Source organism: Sebastes umbrosus, chromosome 17 (assembly GCF_015220745.1).
Source record: "Sebastes umbrosus isolate fSebUmb1 chromosome 17, fSebUmb1.pri, whole genome shotgun sequence".
In the NCBI taxonomy this organism is placed as follows: Eukaryota; Metazoa; Chordata; class Actinopteri; order Perciformes; family Sebastidae; genus Sebastes; species Sebastes umbrosus.
The window spans coordinates 11,559,365-11,580,536 of record NC_051285.1 but is presented as its reverse complement, the minus strand read 5'-3'; the positions used below and the strand labels follow the sequence as shown (position 1 = coordinate 11,580,536).

Sequence of the window (21,172 nt, the reverse complement as noted above, 5' to 3'; positions counted from 1 at the left end):
TCACAGTCTATGTTTATGGGTCACAGTCTATATTTATGGGTCACAGTCTATGTCTATGGGTCACAGTCTATGGGTCACAGTCTATGTCTATGGGTCACAGTCTATGGGTCACAGTCTATGTCTATGGGTCACAGTCTATGTTTATGGGTCACAGTCTATGTCTATGGGTCACAGTCTATGGGTCACAGTCTATGTCTATGGGTCACAGTCTATGGGTCACAGTCTATGTTTATGGGTCACAGTCTATGTTTATGGGTCACAGTCTATATTTATGGGTCACAGTCTATGTCTATGGGTCACAGTCTATGTCTATGGGTCACAGTCTATGGGTCACAGTCTATGGGTCACAGTCTATGTTTATGGGTCACAGTCTATATGGGTAAAACCCACATGTTTAGTAGATTTGCTCTGACTAGCACTAGGACCCCGCGGAGCGGAGCTGTGGATGATGAACCAGTGGTTGCCGAGGAGTCAGACTGGTAAACTGTAGCGGCCGCTCTGACTCACTGTGGCCGGACAGAGGCTCACAGAGCTCGGCTAGTGTCTTCTGGCAAACACGCTTCACATGTTTAACAACCGTAACTTTCAAATGAAACTACTACCGAAGGAATAAATAGCACCCAGACTTTAAATTACCAAACGACATGGACTCCAAACGTCAAAGTGGTGAGTAACTCTTTTAATATCATATTTATTCGCAACAAAAGAACTACAGTAACTTTAAGACTGCTGGAGTAACGGGCGAGTGATGTCATAACACCTACACGCCGGTTGGTGCGCTGTGTGTGAGCGTGTGTGATGGATGAAGCAGGAGGAGGTACTCTCCTCTCCTCTCTCAGGTAGTAGTGTGATGCAATCTGATACCAAGAGAGAAAGTGCCCCGTTGGAAGCAGCAGCGTTGCTGGATGTGAAGCAGCAGCAGCTGAGCTGAATGGATGCTCTGTTTCTGATTCCTTCAGGCGACAAAACAGGGCTGCAAAACAGGAAGCTGCATTATTATGTGACACCAGGTGATGAAGCAGGCAGTGGCCTGAACTGAAACATCTGGCACACTGAGGATCACAACAAGTGATTATCTGATTAATGACCATTATGCATGAAAAATCAGAGAGAAAGAAAAGCATTCATTCATGCTTTGTTAAAACATCCCTTTATTATTGCCTATACAGCTAATTGATCTAATATGCCCATTAGGCAGATATATAGATAGATAGATAGATAGTAACTTTATTGATCCCGAGGGAAATTCAAGTTTCCAGCATCACACTTCCATAGTGCAAAACATGTTAGTAAAAAGGCAGTAAAAAAGTTAGTAGTGCAAAGAACCAAAAAATATACCAGATATAAAAAATACAAGGAGATGAAGAAAACTGTTAAAACTGAATATAGTGCAGGGTAACAGCTGTGATACAGGACTATTAAAAAGTGCAGAAGAGATTGTTAAAGATGAGTATAGTGCAGGGTAACTCCAGTAGCTTAGACTATGAAAGTGCACTGTATGCATTATTATCTGTCCTGCATATATGAATATATGAATTTACACAAAAATCATCCCTTAAAAAGAAGGATAAATAGAAGTACAGGAATTTTAGAAACAAAATTCAGTCAAAGCTACTGACACTGTTTAAAGCCTGAGCACAAATGCAGCTCCAGGTCAGCCTTTTTTAATTAACAGTTAGTGGGGTCAGCTCTTATACAGCTATGTAATCATGATTATGTTGTGAAGGTGATCAATTATATATATGATGGTGTTTTTCTAAGTAGCGTCTACTCACTAACAATGTTACATTTGTCACATCAGACATTTTCACTTGTCTTAGTAGGAGAAGCAGCGCTGTTTTAGTCAAGTATCCCAGTAAGTCATTACAGTGTGACAGTGAGCCAGGATGTAGTCTATACCAGTGGTTTTCAAAGAGGTGTATGGGGACCTCCAGGGGTCTTTGAGGGGTTCCAGGCAAAAAGGGGAATAATTAATTTCCTCTATAATTCCAATCATAAGTAACACAATTACAGAATGTATGACTATTTTGGTCATGGGTTTCATACACTTTCTTTAATAGAACATCTAAAAGCAAAACTCTTATCAAATGGTGGTCCGTAGTTTATTTTGTGTCAGTTCAGGGCTCTTTGACGTGAAAAGTTTGGTAACCACTGGCCTATACAACTGCGAGGCCATCATTAATCATCCATCCATCCATTATCTGTAACCGCTTATCCTATTCAGGGTCGCTGGTGGTGTGGGGGGGGGGGAGGAAACTGTGGGAGGAAACCGGAGAACCCGGAGAAAACCCACGCTAACATGGGGAGAATATGCAAAACTCCCCACAGAAGGGCCCCAAGCCGGGTTTGAACCTGCGACCCTCTGGCTGTGAGCCACTGTGCAGCCCCATCATTAATCATCAGCCATCATTAAATGTATTATTTACACCTGTGCTTCTCCTATACTGTGACAACTCAAAATGTCTTCGACGAAGAAGGCCTCTGAAACACTTGAACAAACTTGTGCAGCTGTGCAGTCTTGAAGAGAATACTCTCTCTGTGGAGAAAAAAAAAAAGCAGGAATAATTGATAATGGTATTCTGAGCCAATATTGCAACTTGCTGCAACAAATGGGAGCATTTTAAGTTGTAAAATGGCTTTGGACAAGGCAGTATTAGAACTACACACGGGCAATGATCTGAGTTTAACGACCGTCACAAGCCTTGACCTCGACCATGGTTCCCTTACATTTCCTTTTCCCTTTCCCTTCTCCTCACCCAGTGATCCTCTACCCACCCACCCCTCCCTTTCCACTCACTTTCAAAGTCCGTATAATACATGTTTCTGTGACAGAGATATCTATATCAGCAGGTCTGTACATGTTGGTGTGGTGTACGTGGAAACTAAGCTGATGTGGTGATAACACTCTTCTACCAAACAGGAAAAAACATTGGATCATGTTTTGTCCAGCTGATGGTTATATTATCACCACCAGCATATCACTCACAGGAAACACTGTCGCAAAAAAACACCCATAGAATAACAGTGTTTATGTTTGTGTGTGCAGGTGTGTGTGTATCTTTTCATCTAACTCTTGGCAAAAAAGCAAAACAGTGTTTTTCTCAAATGTCAAAGTCTGAAAGCTGCATAGAGCTGTAGAGTTGAGACAACAACGCTGGAGAAATAATGGTGAGGAATAGACAGGACTGTTATGTACACAAGTAGTGAAAAATAGGTGTATATAGATATTATATGAATATATATATATATATAAAACACCAATGACCAACAATAAAATAAGGAATAAAATAAATATATCTATATACAAGTGTTTCTTAAGTGTAGACAATACAGATAGTGTAGAAATAAATACCGGATGGACATACATGGGCTGGATTATATACAGTATGTACATGTATACATGTCTATATATTGTATGCACAGACAGCGTGTAGGATTTATATTGGCAGTGACAGATGATATGCACATGTTTAAAAAAAGATTCTACATTAATGACTGTAAAAATTATAATTATAACAGCAGCAGTGGCTATTTTGGAATGAAGTGTTCATCAAAACAGTTAGCCTTTGTCATTAGTTTTAGTTTTTATTGCTTTTAAAAATGCAATTTCTTTCTCATTTTGAACTACTTATTTGCTTGTTCTCCCTTTCTGTTTTTGTTTCCAGTCTTATGTTTAATATATGCCCCTGTAAAGCACTTTGAATTGCCTTGTGTCTGTAAGGCAATGGAATTTTATTTATAGAGCACTATCTCTATAAATAAAATTGCCTTGCCGTGCCTTACAGATTAAACAAACGAGATTCGGCATGTTAATTGGAGCTTTAATGGTGCTCTAGGATTTTGTTACCTTTGGACAGAGCCAGGCCAGCTTTTTCCAGTCTTTATGCTAAGTGAAGCTAACCATCTTCTGGTTGTCAGCTTCACATTTATGGATCAATCTTCTCATCCAACTCTGGGCAAGAAAGCTTATTTTCCAAACTGTCAAACTTTTCCTTCAACTGGCAGAAAGGGGATCTTTTTCACACTAACATCCTTCAACAGTTTCTTTGTTGAAGTTCATATGGTCACTATCTGAATGGCTCCTTACCTGGTGAAACCACAGCACATAACAGTCTGGGTTTTAAATCAGACTCACGCTGTGCCACAGTGTCTGCGCCAGTGTCCCGCTCCTCTGTTTCCTGTGTCTCCTCCTCACCATTTACTATCTGAGGAAAGTGATAAGATAATGAAAGAATGTGAAAAAAAGAGAAAAGTCCTATTTTCCCCCAGCTGTTTCTTTTTAAAGATCTTTCTGATGGGGACTTTTGAAAGTGTCAGACTGTGAATGCTAACCCCGGGGCGAGCAGTGACACCATCGAACTGTTGTCACGAAAACATGAGTTACAGGATGCTGAAATCTCTGAAGGAGACTTTTGTCTGAGAGGGAGCCGGCTGGGGTCGGCCAAGACTTGAACTCTGACCTCCGTGTGAAGAGGACGGGTGTCTGGAGAAGGGGATGGAGGGAGGCAGACGAGGGAGAGGAGTTAAAAGGAGAAGGATCAGAGAGGGAGGAGGGATAGAAACGAGTGGAATTGGAGAATGTGGGATCTGAAGGGACCTCAGCCTCTGGGAGTGTGGGGGAGGCAGGAAGAGGGCGCCTGCTGGAGTGCAAAACAGCAGCTTCACACACTTTGGAGGCATGAAAACGTATGTTTGTGTGTCACATAAGTACAACTTGAATGTTCCGTGTTACAGATAATCATGTGCCCTCAGGCAACATGATTCATGGAAACAACAATTCATTTCAGTGCACTCATATATTTTGTCCTGAAGGGAAATGAAATCAAAAGGAGTTTGGATGGGATAGGCGAGTCAGGGAGGAGGTTAGCCTGTGTTGGTGTGATTGATGGGTTAGACGGGTGTAATGGATGGGAGTCAAAGCCTCAGGTTAGGAGGAGATATAAATCTTTTCTTCGTCACCCTGTCGCCCGTAAGCATTATGTGGTTGGGGTAAACAGCAGCAGCAGTGAGCAATAGTAGTTGTTTTGCTCTGAGCTGCAACCAAACACGATAAATCAGTTCAAATTAGAGTCGCATGGCTCAGGTCTCATGACTGAGCTTCCTCAGGACAGGAGGCCTGTCTGCAGACACACACACAGAAATATGAGTAAAAGACACAAACACAGTTTCTAAAGCGTTCTTGTGACTTGTTTGTTCTGTATTATATCTTTGTTTAAGAGAAAAATGAATAGTGTGCCCTGTGAGTTAAACAGTAGACAGAATATTTTTGACAACATTGGGGCAAAAATGCCATAATAACCTTTCAGCATATTGTAATTCAAGTGTTCTGAGAGAAAACTAGACTTTTGCACCGCTTCATGGCTCTGTTTTCAGGCTTTAGAAAATCTAGCGCGTGACGGGAGACTTTGGCCAATCACAGGTCATTTCAGAGAGAAAGAGCGTTCCTATTGAGCGTTCATTCAACGGAGGCAGCTGTAAATCACTTGTTAACTTTGATCAAATGGTCAAACTAGGCAGCGATGATCAAATATGAATCAATATTCTGTTACTGTAATGCCTATTTCTCGCCTATTTCTCCGGCTGGTGGGTGGTGCTTGGTATTTCCTCAACTGTTCTCAACATGACATGCCGGGTCACAAACTTTCTCATTTTACAGCTAAACAGTACACTACAAGATGTTCCTGAAAATATTTGAGGCAAGAAATAGGCAATACAGTAACAGAATATCGATTCATATTGATTAGTTTGACCGTTCGATCGGAGTTCATGAGTGATTGACAGCTGCTCAGAGATGGCAGACTCCAGCTTGGCTCTGATTGGTTGTTTTCCTCCGGTCTGTGAAATCTTGCAGATGCCATTATGTCACATGCACTACTGTCAAGGATATAGTGACCGTTTTAAAAAAAAATACTTTTTTTTAATCATATTTACTCCAATTCTACCCACTGCTGCTTTAAGTGAACATCCATTAGCAAATTCGAAGAGGAAATCTGTGCAGTGTGTGTGTGTGTGTGTGAGCGAGTGTGTGTGGAATGGGGGGTTACAAAGATCCCTCTGTGGGTGAGACCGACCACAAGCCTCCAGAACAGCTGATTCTCAGCCTCTGAACCCTCCGGTCCCCCCGAGAGAATGAGAGAGAGAGAGAAAGATGTACACAGACATGGAGAGAGAGAGAGATATAATTGAATGGACGGCCTTCACAGTAAAGTTAGACTTCCAGAAACAGAAAATAGACCAAAGGCCCAGTCTGAAACTCCCATCAGCCCACTGCTGCTGGCTTTGTTTACTCTGAGATTGATTACATCAAATCTGGTTGTTTTTTCAGTCTGTGTTGCAACATTTCCTAGAAAAGTCAAGTTATAATAGATCAATAGAGGAACTTCTTTAACTGCTTATTCAATAGAAAGTGAATAAACAGACAAAAAAATCTGGAAGCAAAAGTGTGAACAGACACGGAGGGAGAGTTTAGGACGACACAGGACGTTGGGACAGAATGAGAAACAGCAGGATGGAGAGAAAATGGAAAAAGAGAGGGGGGAGTGGGGGGAGAGCGAGAGGAGGTGAGGCTCGCGGTAGGATGGAGGAGAGAGTCAAGATCAAGGAGTGGAGAGACGCTTCTGTCGACAGCTAAGACAGGAAACCACAGCTGCTGGCTGAGAAACACTCCACACACACACTCACACACACTCACACACACTTACACACACAGCTGCTGGAGATATATCCTTTAACCCTGAATGCCCGTGGATCGAAGCGATGCAGCTGTGTTGCACCACGCCCCTCTTAGACTGTGTGTGTGTGTGTGTGTGTGTGTGTGTGTGTGTGTGTGTGTGTGTGTGTGTGTGTGTGTGTGTGTGTGTTGGTTCCTGTTTTGTTTTTTGCTGGGGTTTCTGACATTGTATTGTTTGCTCTGGTCTAGCGGAGCATTGTGGTCGTCTAATTTTGGCCCCTGCGGAGACAATAGAGTATTGTCAGACGAGGGGGGGGTGGCGGAAGAGGCTGTGAGGGCTTTTCTCTCTTTGTCCTCACTGTGTGGGAGAAAAAAAGAGACTGTTTTGATCTTATTTTAACTTAACCCTTGTAACACAAAACTTTCCAGTGAATTGCACATTTTTCAGTGCATTTTTAAACATCTATATTTACCTGCTGCTAGAAACGTTATGTTTTTAATCTTTTTTTTCCACATTCGTTTTAACTAGGGCTGTCAAAGTTAACGCGATAATAACTAACTTCTTTAACGCAACTTGTGATTTTTCGGGGTGTAGCAGGCTCAGTTTTAAGTTAGAGTGAAGATACTGCCATCATATGAAACTAGAAAAACCTAAGGAATCTATTGGTATCAACCATGTCATACTAGCTTCACGAAGGAGGCTAAATAACGCTCCAAATTTACACTAAATTTCGGTGAGGAAAAATGGCCATTTTCAAAGGGGTCCCTTGACCTCTGACTTCAAGATATGTGAATGAAAATGGGTTCTTTGGGTACCCACGAGTCTCCCCTTTACAGACATGCCCACTTTATGATAATCACATGCAGTTTGGGGCAAGTCATAGTCAATACACTGACAGCCTGTTGGGCTTGAGTGTGCCATGTTCTGATTTGAGCATATTTGTTTTGCTAAATGCAGTACCTGTGAGGGTTTCTGGACAATATGTGTCATTGTTTTGTGTTGTTAATTGATTTCCAATAATAAATATATACATACATTTGCATAAAGCAAGCATATTTGCCCACTCCCACATTGATAAGAGTGTTAAATACTTGACAAATCTCCCTTTAAGGTACATTTTTAACAGATAAAAAATGTGTAATTAATATATGATTAATCGTGATTAACTATGGACAATCATGCAATTGATCACGATTAAATGTTTTCATCCATTGACAGCCCTATGTCTTATGTCTTAACATCTGACTGAATAGTCAAGACTGAGGAAGTACACTTGGTTCAGTGCTTTCAGAGTTTATTCAGACTGTAAGAAGGACAAGAATTATTTTGTTATTTATTCTTAGAGAAGATTTATAAAGGATATCTTTCTCAGTGGGTAGCACAGTAGTTTAAAGAAACCCCTTCTCAACTGTGTGCCGACATGTCCTTGAACTTCCTGTCAACCTTGTTTGTGTTTTGGGTGAAACGACATTGTAAAATTTTACAATTTTAATGCCAAAAATGACAAAGATTTAATGTTTCCCCTCAAATATTTTTCTTGGCAGTGTGGAAAAAGCCACTTAAAGAGGATGTGGGCCATGGCCAACTTTCCACTGAAACCCAAACTGAAATGAAATAATTTTACGGTTAGCAGCTCTTAAAGTCTTAATGATCCACTCCATCTGTTCAACGGCAGGAATAACACTTAATCATATCAATAGTGGCCAATATCTAGTATTTAATTAGAGGATTACAGCGTCAAACTAATGTCTTTCATTTCAAACGTCTGCCCTCTCAGAAAACTCTTATGAATGAATGATCAACTGAATGAACTAACAGGCGAGTTACAATATCCTATTGTCTCTCTAGTGGAACTACAGATTTTATTCTTTACTTTGGCTCCATTTCCTTTAGGGAAGGAAGCGTCCTGCCCCCACCTCCTCAGCTCCTTTTCTCTCTGTCTCTCTTTGCTCTGAGCAGGCAGGATGTGTGAGAGTGTGGCAGAGCTTTTGGAACAATGTCAAGGTCAACAACACACACACATTCACCGACACACAGGATGTCAGCGTTGAACATGAAAACAATTATTTTTCAAAGAAAGCTTGAAATGTCCAAACTGAACGTGGGATTTAATCTGTGGTGGTGCAGGGACGAGGGAACGGACTCACTCATACACAAAAAGACTCTGAGGCGGACAAAACGAACAGGGCGATGTGTTCGCAAGTGTGTTAAATATGTCCACCCTGTCAGCTGTTGCAACAGGCGGTAAGCTGAGTTCTAAACTGACTTCATGCCCCTCGTGAACTGGCACTTGCCTATGTGGCCTTGCATATGTGTGATAAATTGATATGTGATATGTGTAATAGCACAAGCATTTAGCCACGTTAGGCTTTTTTTATGATGGTGCTTGTCGACGCCAAATAATATTTGATTGCCATTCTGCAAACATAATGTGTTCCTTTGTGTTTTTCAGTTGCGATGGAGCGACTTGTGAATGAGCTAGGCTCTCTGCTGAAGATGCTGGACCGAGAGACGGTCAGTCCTGCCACTGCTGACAAGATGGCCTCCGTACGTAACATCCTGGACTCCATGTCAGGTACACAATTAAAGTCTCGGATGGAGGGGGGCAGTGTGTATAACCTCTGCTCTATATTCCTTACCTTATAAGTATCATTAGGTCCAGTGATGTGACAAGCCCCTTTAAAATGTATCACTTAAACCTGCAGTATGCAGAATGTTTTTGGCATCATTGGGCAAAAAAATCCACAATAACCTTTCAGCATATTGTAATTCAAGTGAGAAAACTAGACTTCTGCACCTCCTCATGGCTCTGTTTTCAGGCTTTATAAAATCTGTCCCGTGACGGAAGACTTTAGCTAATCACAGTTAATTTCAGAGATCCTATTGAGCGTTACTATTGGCTGTTTATTCAACGGAGGCAGCTGCAAATCACTTGCAAACTCTGATCAAATGGTCAAACTAGGCAGTGCTGATCATGAATCAATATTCTGTTACTGTAATGCCTATTTGTCACCTTAAATGTTTTCAGAAAAACATCTTGTAGTGTACTGTTTAGCTGTAAAATAAGAACGTTTGCTCTGGCTTGAGGGCGGTTCTTGGTATTTCCTCAACTGATCTCACCATGGTGGCATTACAGTAACAGAATATTGATTTCGTATTTGAGCAGCGCTGCCTAGTTTGACCGTTTGATCGGAGATTGTGACTTGCGAGTGATTGACAGCTGCTCAGAGACGGCAAGGCTCCTGATCAGCTCTTACTGCTTGTTTTCCTCCAGTCTGTGAAATCTTGCAGATGCCACTAGGAGCACTGGAGGACACAGAGGCACATGATTTTTTTTTCAGATTACCTGTCTCATGCACTACTGTCAGAACATAGTGACCGTTTTATAAAAATAACTTTTTTTTAATCGTATTTGCTCCATTTCTATGTAATGCAGCTTTAGATAATATAAATAAATAATAATAATAAATAAATAAAAATAACACTCACATATTTCTATTCTAACAGGGAATGTTTATTGAGGTACAACTACAAATGAGATTTTATTTATCTGATGGAATTTGAATGACCATGCTTGCGGGTTTTCAGCTGCATCCTGTCTCACATTAATTCAGTGTGACTCTTGCAGCCGAAGCATTTTTCTAAATTGAGCAATTTGTTCAAGGTCACACTAAAGCAGTGTTTATTCAGACGGGGACAGAGCATTTCTTTCTTACTCATCTTCACGTAATGGGGCAACCTTCTTGTCATGAGCCAGTCATACTGCTACAGCATAACACTGCATTAGTACAGTGCTGTAATAGTGTTGCATTTAGAAACATGCGCATGGACATCCATCAGATCTTACTGAAGTCTTTACAGTAAATCCTTGTTTATCAGGGAGATGGATACAGTAGGATGTCAGAGAGGATAAAAGGATTACGGTAAGAGGATAATGAAATGTAAAGTTTAGAGAGGATGATGAGAGGAGGTCAAAGAAAGGAGAAAAGCAAAACATCCTGATACAGTAGTGACACATCCTCGCAGTTGTTTGAATGGACCCAGGCTGCCCTGCCCATACTCACTCTTGCACTTCAATTCAGCTTTTTACAGCCAAATACTTCGGGGATTTCTTTCTCACGCCGATTCGAAAACACTTCCAGAGAGTCTGGGAGGTTTGACAAACGTTCACACACATTGTATGACTTCAGTTATCTTTGATCTTTCGGTACAAAGATTTACAAGCTCCAATTTTGCACAATCCCTTTTTGTCTGGCTTCGGGGTCCCCATACAATTTGTATAAAAATGCTAACTCATTTCTGGGTTTTAGGACTCATTCCTGCAGCACTCTATTTGCTGCGTTGTTTCTGTACACTCTGATAGTCCTGGCTCTCCTGACCCCAGCATACACCACAATCCTAACCCTAACTTTGATCCCATTTCTAACCCCCTAATTTATCTTTTCCACAGTCAATGGATCAGACGTCTACATGAACAGCTGTCTCTACGGCAACGGCACCAGTTTTGTAGAGTCTCTGTTTGAGGATTTTGGTGAGTACACCTTCAAAACCAGTTCAATTTTATGATGTCTTATGAAGAGGTGTATATTATCTACAAAATGAATAATGTTATAAAATGTATTATAGCTATACAGAATATTATATTTATGATAACATGAATCCTCTGTTGTTCCTCCAGACTGTGATTTGCACATGCTCAGTGCATCTCCAATGGAGCAGAAAGAGGACAAAGAGGAAGAGGAGAAGACTCATCCTAATAAATCTGTAAGTCGTCTACAGTATCTACCTGTCAGTCCATCTGCCTCTGTTGTCCTGTTAACTACAACTGTTTTAACTTTCACCTCAGACGCCGACTGACACGCCCCCTCCTGTGCCAACAACTCCCCTTCCTGATGACTACTATGAAGAGGCTGTTCCTCTAGATCCTGGGTCCACCCCTCAGTACTTCACCACCAACATGAACAGTTCTGTACACAAACCACAAAACAAAAAATGTGCATGAATAATTGTAACCAACTGAATTATTAGAAGTACCTCTTTTCTATTTTCATCTCAACTCTTGTACTCCTCTCCTGCAGATTCCAGGAACTCTGTGGAGGATGCCTACTATGAAGATGCGGACAATAACTACCCCATCACCAGGATCAATGGGCCGCCCAAAAACTCCTGTGAGTCGACCCTCTCTTCTTCTTCAAATTTACAAATACAAACAAAGGCATGAGTTAACAGAACCAGAAATTGTTTTGTAAAGTAATCATTATTTTTTGGTGCTCAGACAATGACTCCGATGCTCTGAGCAGCTCCTACGAGTCTTACGAAGAAGAAGAGGACGAAGAGGCCAAAGGGCGAGAACAAACTCAGAGATGGACGGCGGAGGAGAGTACCGATGGACCAGTCAAGGACTGCCGCATCTGTGCCTTCCTGCTGCGAAAGAAGCGCTTTGGCCAGTGGGCTAAACAGCTAGTCGTTGTCCGAGACAATAAACTGCAGGTAAATCGAGCTCTTTATGGGTTTTATATACTGTCAAACCAAAGGATCTAATGTATATCTGGTGTTATTTATGTACAAAAAGTACACACATCCAAAAAAAACTCAAACAGGAGAGATTATGGCAAAGAATTTGCACACCATTCTTTGCTTCCACATTAAAGGGATAGTTTGGGTGTTTTGAAGTGGGGTTGTATGAGGCACTTATCCATAGTCAGTGTATTACCTACAGTAGATGACGGCTGGCATGTCCCCAGTTTGGACAAACAGACAGGCGTTACCACACAGAACCGATGCAATACAGTGCTGTGGAAGGGGCCGGCAGCGAAACATATTTTAGACACCTAAAAGAAAGACTCACCTAAAAAAAATCAATATCAGTTTAAGTGTACTCTATATTTAGAATATTTTCACCGCTTTACTTTGTCGTCAGCCCTTTCCGATGTGGAACTGAAGACATTCTATCCATTGTGTGAATCCAAACCAACCGATCAAAGCAGCGGTAGACCAGCAACTCCTGTGTTCTGTGAAGTCAAATTATAGATTTTTCCAACGGAGTCTGGTTGCTTTTGCGAGAGCATAGATAATGGCTTCAGTTCTCTGTTGGAAACATAGACTTTATAGCTTCCTCACGGCAAAGTAAACTGGTGAAAATGTGGAACATTTCAATCAATCTTCTTCAGGCACAAACAGCACTACAACATCACATTATGTATATACACATTATAATATAATGGCAATCTACAACAGGTGACCGAACAGGAAAGACATTGGTGTAACCCCAAGCAACCACATCTTCAGAAAGCATTGAAAAGGTTGTGGAATACAAAACAATATGATGCATAGTTAGAAAGAACCCCTCTAGGTATGCCAGTACTTATAATGGTATATCTTTCATTTAGTTTTAGGTAAAAGAAAATGCTTTTTCTGTTGGAATGGTAACATTAAGACGACATTGCTGGTACATTTTCAAATGTTATGTTTCAGTACCAAAGCGAAATGGCATCAAATGATACATCAAAGTCATTTTTTGTGACTTTCGGTATCTTTTTTTTTTAACAGTGCTATAAGAGCATCAAAGAGAGCACTCCACACACAGAGCTCCCGCTGAATCTGTGCAACGTCATCTACGTCCCAAAGGAAGGCCGCAAAAAGAGACACGAGTTGCGCTTCTCGTTGCCTGGAGGCGAAGCTCTGGTCCTGGCTGTTCAGAGTAAAGAGCAGGCCCAGCGGTGGCTCAAGGTACCTTTTTATTCACTGTATCAGAGGGCTGGTGCTGAATTGGGGAGGACATGGGGGAATATTGCTGAAGGGGAAAACACAAGGTTGTTTTTAGTCAAAGTGAAAGGTTTTCTTTTTCTGGAACCAGGTGGTGCAAGATGTTGGCAGCCAATGTAGCAACACTGAAGGACTGGACATATCCACTTCTCCCATTATACAAAGGAAGTTGGAGCTTGACAAGGTGTGTGCGTGTGTTTCTGAGTGTTTATCTAGAGTATTATCTTTGTGTTTCTGCCTCTGTATGTCATAAAGTAAACCAGTCACAAATTTCTTGCCAGTCTACTATTTCTGAGTTTTACTGAGGTGTATTTCTTTCTGAATCTAAACACTAGTTTTTACATTTCAATGTCTGTCGCTGACAAAGCCCACGCATGACACAACTGTTCCTTTGGCTTCTACTTATAGTGAGTGAGGTGACATTATTGCGGTTGCTGAGCTGCCCAGTTTTCAAAGAGCTCCTTACCCTCAACAAAGTTTTGGAGCACAGCTGCAGAGCCAGCGAACTTGAGTGCATGGTGACATGGCAGTTACACCCCATGTTGGCAGAATAGTTTTAAAAATACATAAAGTCAATAAGACCTTTTTTAAGAAACTTCTGTGTCATTTTTTGTTGGCATGATTTTGCTCGGGTTTTGTTCAAACAGGGTAGATATATCTTTCCATATGTCACATTCCTACTCCTGTTATTCAACAAGGAAAAATAAGTAATAAAGGTTATTTTTCTTTGCCAGGTGCTGCTGTGTGAGCGGCAGGCGTCAGACTCAGACAGCGGGCCAACAGCAGAAAACCAGTCGATTGCACAGGGATCAGGACGGGACACAATTGATTCACTGAGTAGGTTTCCCCCTTTCCTTTTGTGTGTTATATCGTTTTTTGTGCATGTAAAAGGTCTGCAAAGTCACACAGCCCAAAGTCCACGCCCAAAAGGAGTTACTCTCCCCCACAGAAACACTGCTCCTGAACTGCCTGAAACGCCTCGCTTGAAGTCCCACCTTTTTCTTCCATAACATGGTGATGTCACCAAGTAACAAATTAGCATAATACATGCCTAGCGATTAGTTTGGCACGCCCTCAAACAAAGCTAGTTAGAGCGGAATCCGAAGAGTGAGGGTGAAAAGAAGTGCTGCAGCACAGCCGGTATGAGCAAAATAAAACTTTTTTTGAACATTAAAGCATGTAAACATGTTGTAGTAGAAACCCAAAATACAAGTATGAACCTGAAAATGAGCGTAATAGGTCCACTTAAATTGTTGTTTTAGTGAAACAAGCTGAGGGAGACAGCGCACTACTCTTATATTGCAGATTAAATCATCATAGTGAGATTTAACAATAGTGTCTGTGTGTGATTGTTTGCAATTGAGACTAGATGTAAGGTGTCTTTTATGATTGTAAATTAGAAAATAATTACTTTAATTGTGATACATATTTAAAGATTTGTCCATGATGTCTTGGGGCAGTGCTTTAGGACTGCTCACCACCTTCCTCACCCACGTTGTTAGGTCAGGAGGAGGATAGGGTGGAAATGAATAATTTAGACCTCAACCGCATTCTGTGGAAACGTAAACAAAGTTTTTGCCAACTGGAACCCAAACGCACACACACACCTCCCACTATGCTCTACTAGCTAGCTAACCACGAGTGGTCCAGTCCAGTAAATGATGGGCGGGGTTACCTAGTACACCAAATCACATTTCACGGGATGCATTTATGTAACGGCAGCATAAGATTAGTCCTCAAAATCAGTTTTACGTTTCACATGAAGTGAAATAGAGCAATATTAAAATACTCAAAAAGGAAGGTTATAATATAATTTTTACTTTTTGTAATAATTATTTTAGAGAGGTGTTGATTCAACTTTATGGCCTTTTTGGAAGTTCTCGTTTGTGGTACTGTTGAATTGAATTGCATTAAACTAGTGTAAGAGGCTTTTCTGACACTGGCTCTAGAGAGAACCTTTCACGTTTTTATGTTACCTGAAGGCCGCCGTAGTTGATACGCTTGTGAAACCGTGGAAACGTGAGCCGCAGGGTGCAAAACCGTGGTACCGCCAGCCGCCATCTGACTTCTGCTGCTCCTAAAGTAGTGTTATTATGGTAAGGATGGCCGTGCTTTCCAAAAAATAATGGATTCAAGTCCCACAAATACAAAAGCACACACACACACACACACACACACACATTAACATCCTTTTAAGAGTCTGATCAAAAGCACATATGCTGTTTTTGCTTATCTATCCACGACATCAGGAAGGATAAACCACAAAGTTGGGTCACAATATCAGTCAAACACAGTCATGTTGTCGTGTTACAACCTGTTTACTGACCGAGCGGCTCTGAACCTAAAGAGACATGAGAGAGAGGGAGAGACAGGAAGTGAGGCGCGAACAGATATGACATCCTTCCTGTCCTCTTCCTGCGATTGTCTCCCACTGACATCATAGGAAGTAGGCTGGACGGAGCGCGGCAGCACCTGGTCCATGCAGTATGACCACGTAAACACACTGACGGGAATCATTTCTTCATCAATACAATATATTATTGTTGAATTCTGAAAGTACAATGAGTCCTGACTTGATGGAGGTTGAGTTTTCACAAGAATGTTCCTCATTTCATTGCAAGTTTTTGTTTTAATGTAATTAATAAAATGTGTATTTTTTGGATTAGAAAGTATTATTGGCACAGAGCAAGATAGTTCACTGATGAGGCAACATTATCTCTTTTTATTGGTTGTACATCATGTTGGGTTCCCCTCCTAGATACTGTACATCAGGTGCTCCTTGACTCGATGACCACATCATCAGCCCCAGCACAGTCTGACCAGGGTGTGTTTGATTTCAGACAGGGGAAAGCGCGGGACGTTCTCCGAGCTAACGGGGTCGATGAGCCGAGCAGCTGGGAAGAAAATCAACCGAATCATCACTTTCTCCAAACGGAAACCTCCTTTACCGGGAGACCCTCCTTCGTCTTCCGGTCACCATGACAACCCACGCTGTGGTGAGGAGGACTACAAATTGATCAAGATGCTTATTTGTTTGATTGACTGGCTGGTTGGTTAGTTTGTGGATTGATGATCAGATTATTTTCCGAAGTATTTGCAGTTTTACATTAGTTTGGTTTGATGCAGATTATATACAATCCAAATAGGTGACAAAAGTTAAATAAATAAAATTATTGTTTCCTCATTCAGAATTGTATTCTGTTGAATTGCTTTAATATATATATCCGTTAAAAGACTGTTAAAGTTAACGGGATAATAACGCATTAACTCCTCTCTTTCCCTCTCTCCGCAGGCTTCCTCAGTGTGTGTCTGAGCGGCTCTTGGAAGGAGCGTTGGTGTGTTGTGCGAGAAGGAAGCTTGTACTTGCAGAAGGACCCCGGGGACCAGCGGCCACCGGTCGCCGTGGTACCGCTCAAAGGTGCAGAGGTGGTGACGGGCGGCCTCGGCGCCAAACATCCCTTCTCCTTCTGCATCCTGCAGGCAGGCAGCGAACTAGCATCTTTAGAGGTACGATACTATATAGTGGTATCAAGAGATCAGTTAGAGGAGATTTAATGTTGGCAGTTTGGTTTGTTAGAGAGTTAACATGTGCACAGGGATGACACACCTACATTTTTCCATGTGTGTCCATCAGGCCAGCTGCTCAGAAGATCTCGGCCGCTGGCTGGGTGTGTTGTTCGCAGAGACCGGCAGCACCACTCTCCCTGAAGAGCTGCACTATGACTACATCGACGTGGACACGCTCACTGACATCCGGCACGCTGCCAGACACTCTTTCCTGTGAGTCACTTCCTACATTATACATTTACGTGTTTCCACATGTATTTATCTAGAGTTTTCTGTCTCTTTATCATGCGCTTTTAGCCTGAAATACATCTGTTTCTGTGTTTTTTTTCCTCTCAGGTGGGCCACTACCACTGGTACTTCCTCCAGCAGCGCCTCGACAGACTCCAGAACATATGATGAGGTCTATGAAAGTGTTGCGGTGAGGAAACATCATGTGATAAAATACAAAATCATTAAGCTCGGAGAGGCTTTAAAGCTTTTCGAGCTATCTGCCTCTCGACTCTCACCACTGATCCTCTCTTCCTATCATGTTCAGTTGCAGATGTATGTTGTTCAGAATCAAACATGATCAAAATACACATATAAATCTTACTTTATGGCTTTGGCTGTACAGTTTTAGTTTAAAAAAACACAGATGCATAAATATAAAATGGGCTCTGGGCACTTGTTTCTCCTACAGGAGGAGGATGTTGAGAGCAGAGCTGGACAGGTGAGACGTCATGCCTCCTTCTCCAGCAGGGACTCTGAAAAAACTGAACAACAGGCCGCCATCAAGAGACACGCCTCCAGTGAGTCTCCTTTCGTTTCATAATTGATCAGACTGTCTGCATAAAAATTATATGATAAAAAAAAGTGTCAAATTTGATAGCTATTGATAACATTGATAACATTCAGCCACTAGATGTCGCCCTCTCACTCCCCCGTTCCATTGCATTCACTTCACAACATATGATTGCCAGGCACCTACCGTCAATCTCAGCCATTTATCCGTTTTCCGGATAGATTTATAAGTGTAAGAAGTTACAAACAGTCCCTTTAAAAGACTAATTCACAGTAATAAAGTTTTTTTTTCAGGAAAAGCCATACTTTACTTCCTTTCTAAAGGCTCTGTGGATGTATTATTTTAAAAAATATATATTCATCTACATAATAATGTAATCAATTCAGACCTTTAATTAGCTCAATGGCATTTTTTTCTCATCATAAATCTGCACTAGCATTACTTTGCTCATTTTTATGCTTTTAGATGTAAATCACTATGCACGATATGGGAAGACGCGTGCAGAAGAGGATGCCAGGCGGTACCTGACTCAGAAAGAGGAGCTGGAGAAGCAAAAGGAAGAGCTCAGACATGCTCTGATTTCCCTCCGCAGGGAGAAGAAGGAGGTGAAGGAGATGAAGAGTGTTACAGGTCAGAGACAAATCATACACACAGCACTGTTTAGACTTCAGCTTCGTAGCAGCACTGACTTACGAGTGTGTGTGTGCAGGTCATGGTGTGGAACAGCGGTTAGCCAAGCTGGAGACGCTGTGTAAACAGAAAGAGGAGGAGAGGGTGGAGCTGGAGCTCAGACTGACAGAGGTCAAAGAAAACCTGAAGAAATCACTGGCTAGAGGAGCTCTGGGTCCTCCCACTGACACCAAGATCAGCATGAAGGTAGGCAGCTACAGCAGAGACGCTCTCCTCTATCAGTCATCTGTCAAGCTCTGGCCACTTTATTTAGACATACACTTACTGTACTTCTTAAAGGAACAGTGTGTAACATTTCGGGGGATCTATAAGCAGAAATGGAATATAATATTCATAACTATGTTTTCATTAGTGTATAATCACCTGAAACTAAGAATCGTTGTTCTACAGTAGCCCACAACGGACAAACCAAACACTGGCTCTAGAGAGAGTCGTTCATGTGTTTACGTTACCTGACAGCCACCGTAGTTCGCCGACATACTTGCAAAACCGCGGTATCGTCAGCCGCCGTCAGACTTTCGTTGCTCCTAAAGCAGTGTTATTATGGTAAGGAAGGCCTCTGAGCGAGGTTAACGGCGTTACCACGGTTATGCACTCGTCGGCTCACGTGACCCCAGTCTTGGAAAGGGAGGAGTGAGCGGAGGGGGCACACAGTTGGTTGCAATCTGCAACCACACCACTAGATGCCGCCAAATCCTACACACTGTACCTTTAAATGAGTGAAATGTGACATTTGTGTTTGTGTGTGTATTTGTGTGTTTAGGCACAGGGCAGTAAGGTGGAAAAGGTTTATAATGAGACTGTGCCCATCAACTCTGCAAGTGAGCTGCGTAAACGCCCGCCGACTCTTTACGCCTCCTCCAAGGGCAACGTCCTGCAGAAGGCAAAGGTAGTGTGTGTGTGTGTGTGTGGGTGTGGATGTGGGTGTGTGTGTGTGTGCATACGTGCGTGCGTGCGTGCGTGCATCTGTCTGTTGTGTAACACATGAGACACCCTTGAAGAAAAGTTTTCAAAAGATACTCTTTCATCCAGATGAAATATTTGTGATCACAAGACTGCTGTCGTTTGTGTTTGTTTGTTGTCTGTGTGCGTGCGTGCGTGCGTGCGTGCGTGCGTGCGTGCGTGCGTGCGTGTGATAAGGACACCTAGAAATGTCTCCCTCATTTTGTGCTGTGTCATGGTTTCCAGGAGTGGGAGTCAAAGAAGGGGACCTAGATTGAACAAAAACAGATCGACAGATGGATTCATGGAGGGAGAAAAACTGAGCTGTGACAGAAGGATGTGTAGAAGAAGAAGAAACAAATGAAGATAACTGACACTGAGAAGGAGGAAGAAGAGGAGAAAGAGGGAAGAGGACACTAACATAATCTTCCCTCATCTTACGAAAAAGAAAAAGAGGAATCTTTGCAAGTACAGGCAGCATGGTGCTCAACCACTGTAAATATCACTGATGTACCAGTACAGTAGTAATGTGGATCACTATGAACATGAAGATATATATATATAAATGTTTGTGTGAGTTTGCATGTGTGTTTACATTTGCACAGGGCTGCAGAAAGTGAAAATGTGATTATTTCATAGAAATGCATCACAAAGGGAGAGTGTGGTTCATCAACACTGTGAGTTACAGGCAAGACTTCCACTGATTTTATTCCTTTTTTACAGGATACTTGTCAATGTAAAATTAAAAAAGTAAAGAAATGATTAATATTATTACCTTAAGTTATCTTTATTAGTGAGAGAAGTGTCCCACATCTTGTGAGGTGTATTTAAACCAGTAGGAAAACAGCATATTGAGTATGACACTGTTCCTGAAACAAATGTTTATTATTGTAATGTGAAACTATTGGTTTTTAACCATTACATGTGTATGTTTTTCATATTTGCCTTTTGCACTTTATCTTGTTGTATTTTGTGATTACACAAATGTCTTTGACAAATTTGCTTTAGCGCCCCACTTCAGAATCGTGAGGATAACTGCCCGTGTCTGCTTTCATCACAGAGATATGAACAAACACACATGTTGGAGTAAATGATTACTTTACCAAGACTCTTTGTCTACCTGACTGTTTTTTACATTTTGTTTCTTAGTTTCAGCCTGATAACTTCCTCCCAGGATCGGTTTACTGGAAGAAACATACAGCAGAATCACAACTCTGAACTATAAGCGCCATCCAGTGGTAAATTTAAACTATAGCACTTGTTTGAACATTGTTGGGGTGTAGATAAAAAATGTGTGATTAATTTGCGATTAATCTTAATTAATTATGGACAATCATGCGATTTAATATTTTAATTGATTAACAACCCTAAAATAAAGTGAAATGAAATAAAGTAACATACATTTGTAGACAGGAATTGCAAATGAATAAGCTGCAAGTAAACAGGAATAAATGTGTATGCATAATGACGAATATATATAAGAGATGTAAACAGTGAGTAAAGTATATACAGTTAAAGTGACAGTATAATGGTAAAGTGTCAAGTGGTTAGCTCAAGAGTTCAATAGCCCAAAATTACTTCACACATCAATGATCTCCTCATAGTTATACTACAACACTTAGTTTGGACAAATATGCTTTTGCATAATTTTAGTGAATTTTGAATGGGAAAAATATTCAATAACTTCATTAATGTACAGTGTAGTACCACCAAAATGACTTCGCACATCAATGATCTCCTCATAGTTGTACTACAA

General features: G+C 41.4%; 1 protein-coding gene across 2 annotated transcripts; it reads left to right on the top strand.

Annotated features, from left to right (window-relative positions):
- Positions 1-484: 484 nt before the first annotated feature.
- Positions 485-20,524, top strand: LOC119476181 (actin filament-associated protein 1-like 1). Of its 2 annotated transcripts, none has more exons than XM_037749416.1 (19): positions 485-666; positions 9,124-9,246; positions 11,122-11,202; positions 11,350-11,435; positions 11,518-11,635; positions 11,750-11,839; positions 11,947-12,161; positions 13,221-13,400; positions 13,528-13,620; positions 14,171-14,273; positions 16,277-16,432; positions 16,729-16,943; positions 17,071-17,216; positions 17,340-17,421; positions 17,683-17,791; positions 18,250-18,414; positions 18,494-18,660; positions 19,238-19,363; positions 19,663-20,524. In XM_037749416.1, the coding sequence occupies exons 1-19, from the start codon at positions 645-647 to the stop codon at positions 19,687-19,689; spliced, it is 2,304 nt and encodes a 767-aa protein (XP_037605344.1). In that variant the 5' UTR covers positions 485-644; the 3' UTR covers positions 19,690-20,524. The 2 variants fall into 2 exon arrangements, with proteins under 2 accessions (XP_037605344.1, XP_037605343.1); XM_037749415.1 differs by lacking the exon at positions 485-666 and adding an exon at positions 8,706-8,915.
- Positions 20,525-21,172: the final 648 nt, after the last annotated feature.

Bases quoted from the DNA above. Each gene is read 5' to 3' on its own strand.
- LOC119476181 (XM_037749415.1), top strand. From the start codon at position 8,885: ATGTCCACCCTGTCAGCTGTTGCAACAGGCG. The intron at 13,401-13,527 runs GTACCTTTTTAT...TTCTGGAACCAG, and splicing joins AGGCCCAGCGGTGGCTCAAG to GTGGTGCAAGATGTTGGCAG. The intron at 18,415-18,493 runs GTCAGAGACAAA...GTGTGTGTGCAG, and splicing joins GGAGATGAAGAGTGTTACAG to GTCATGGTGTGGAACAGCGG.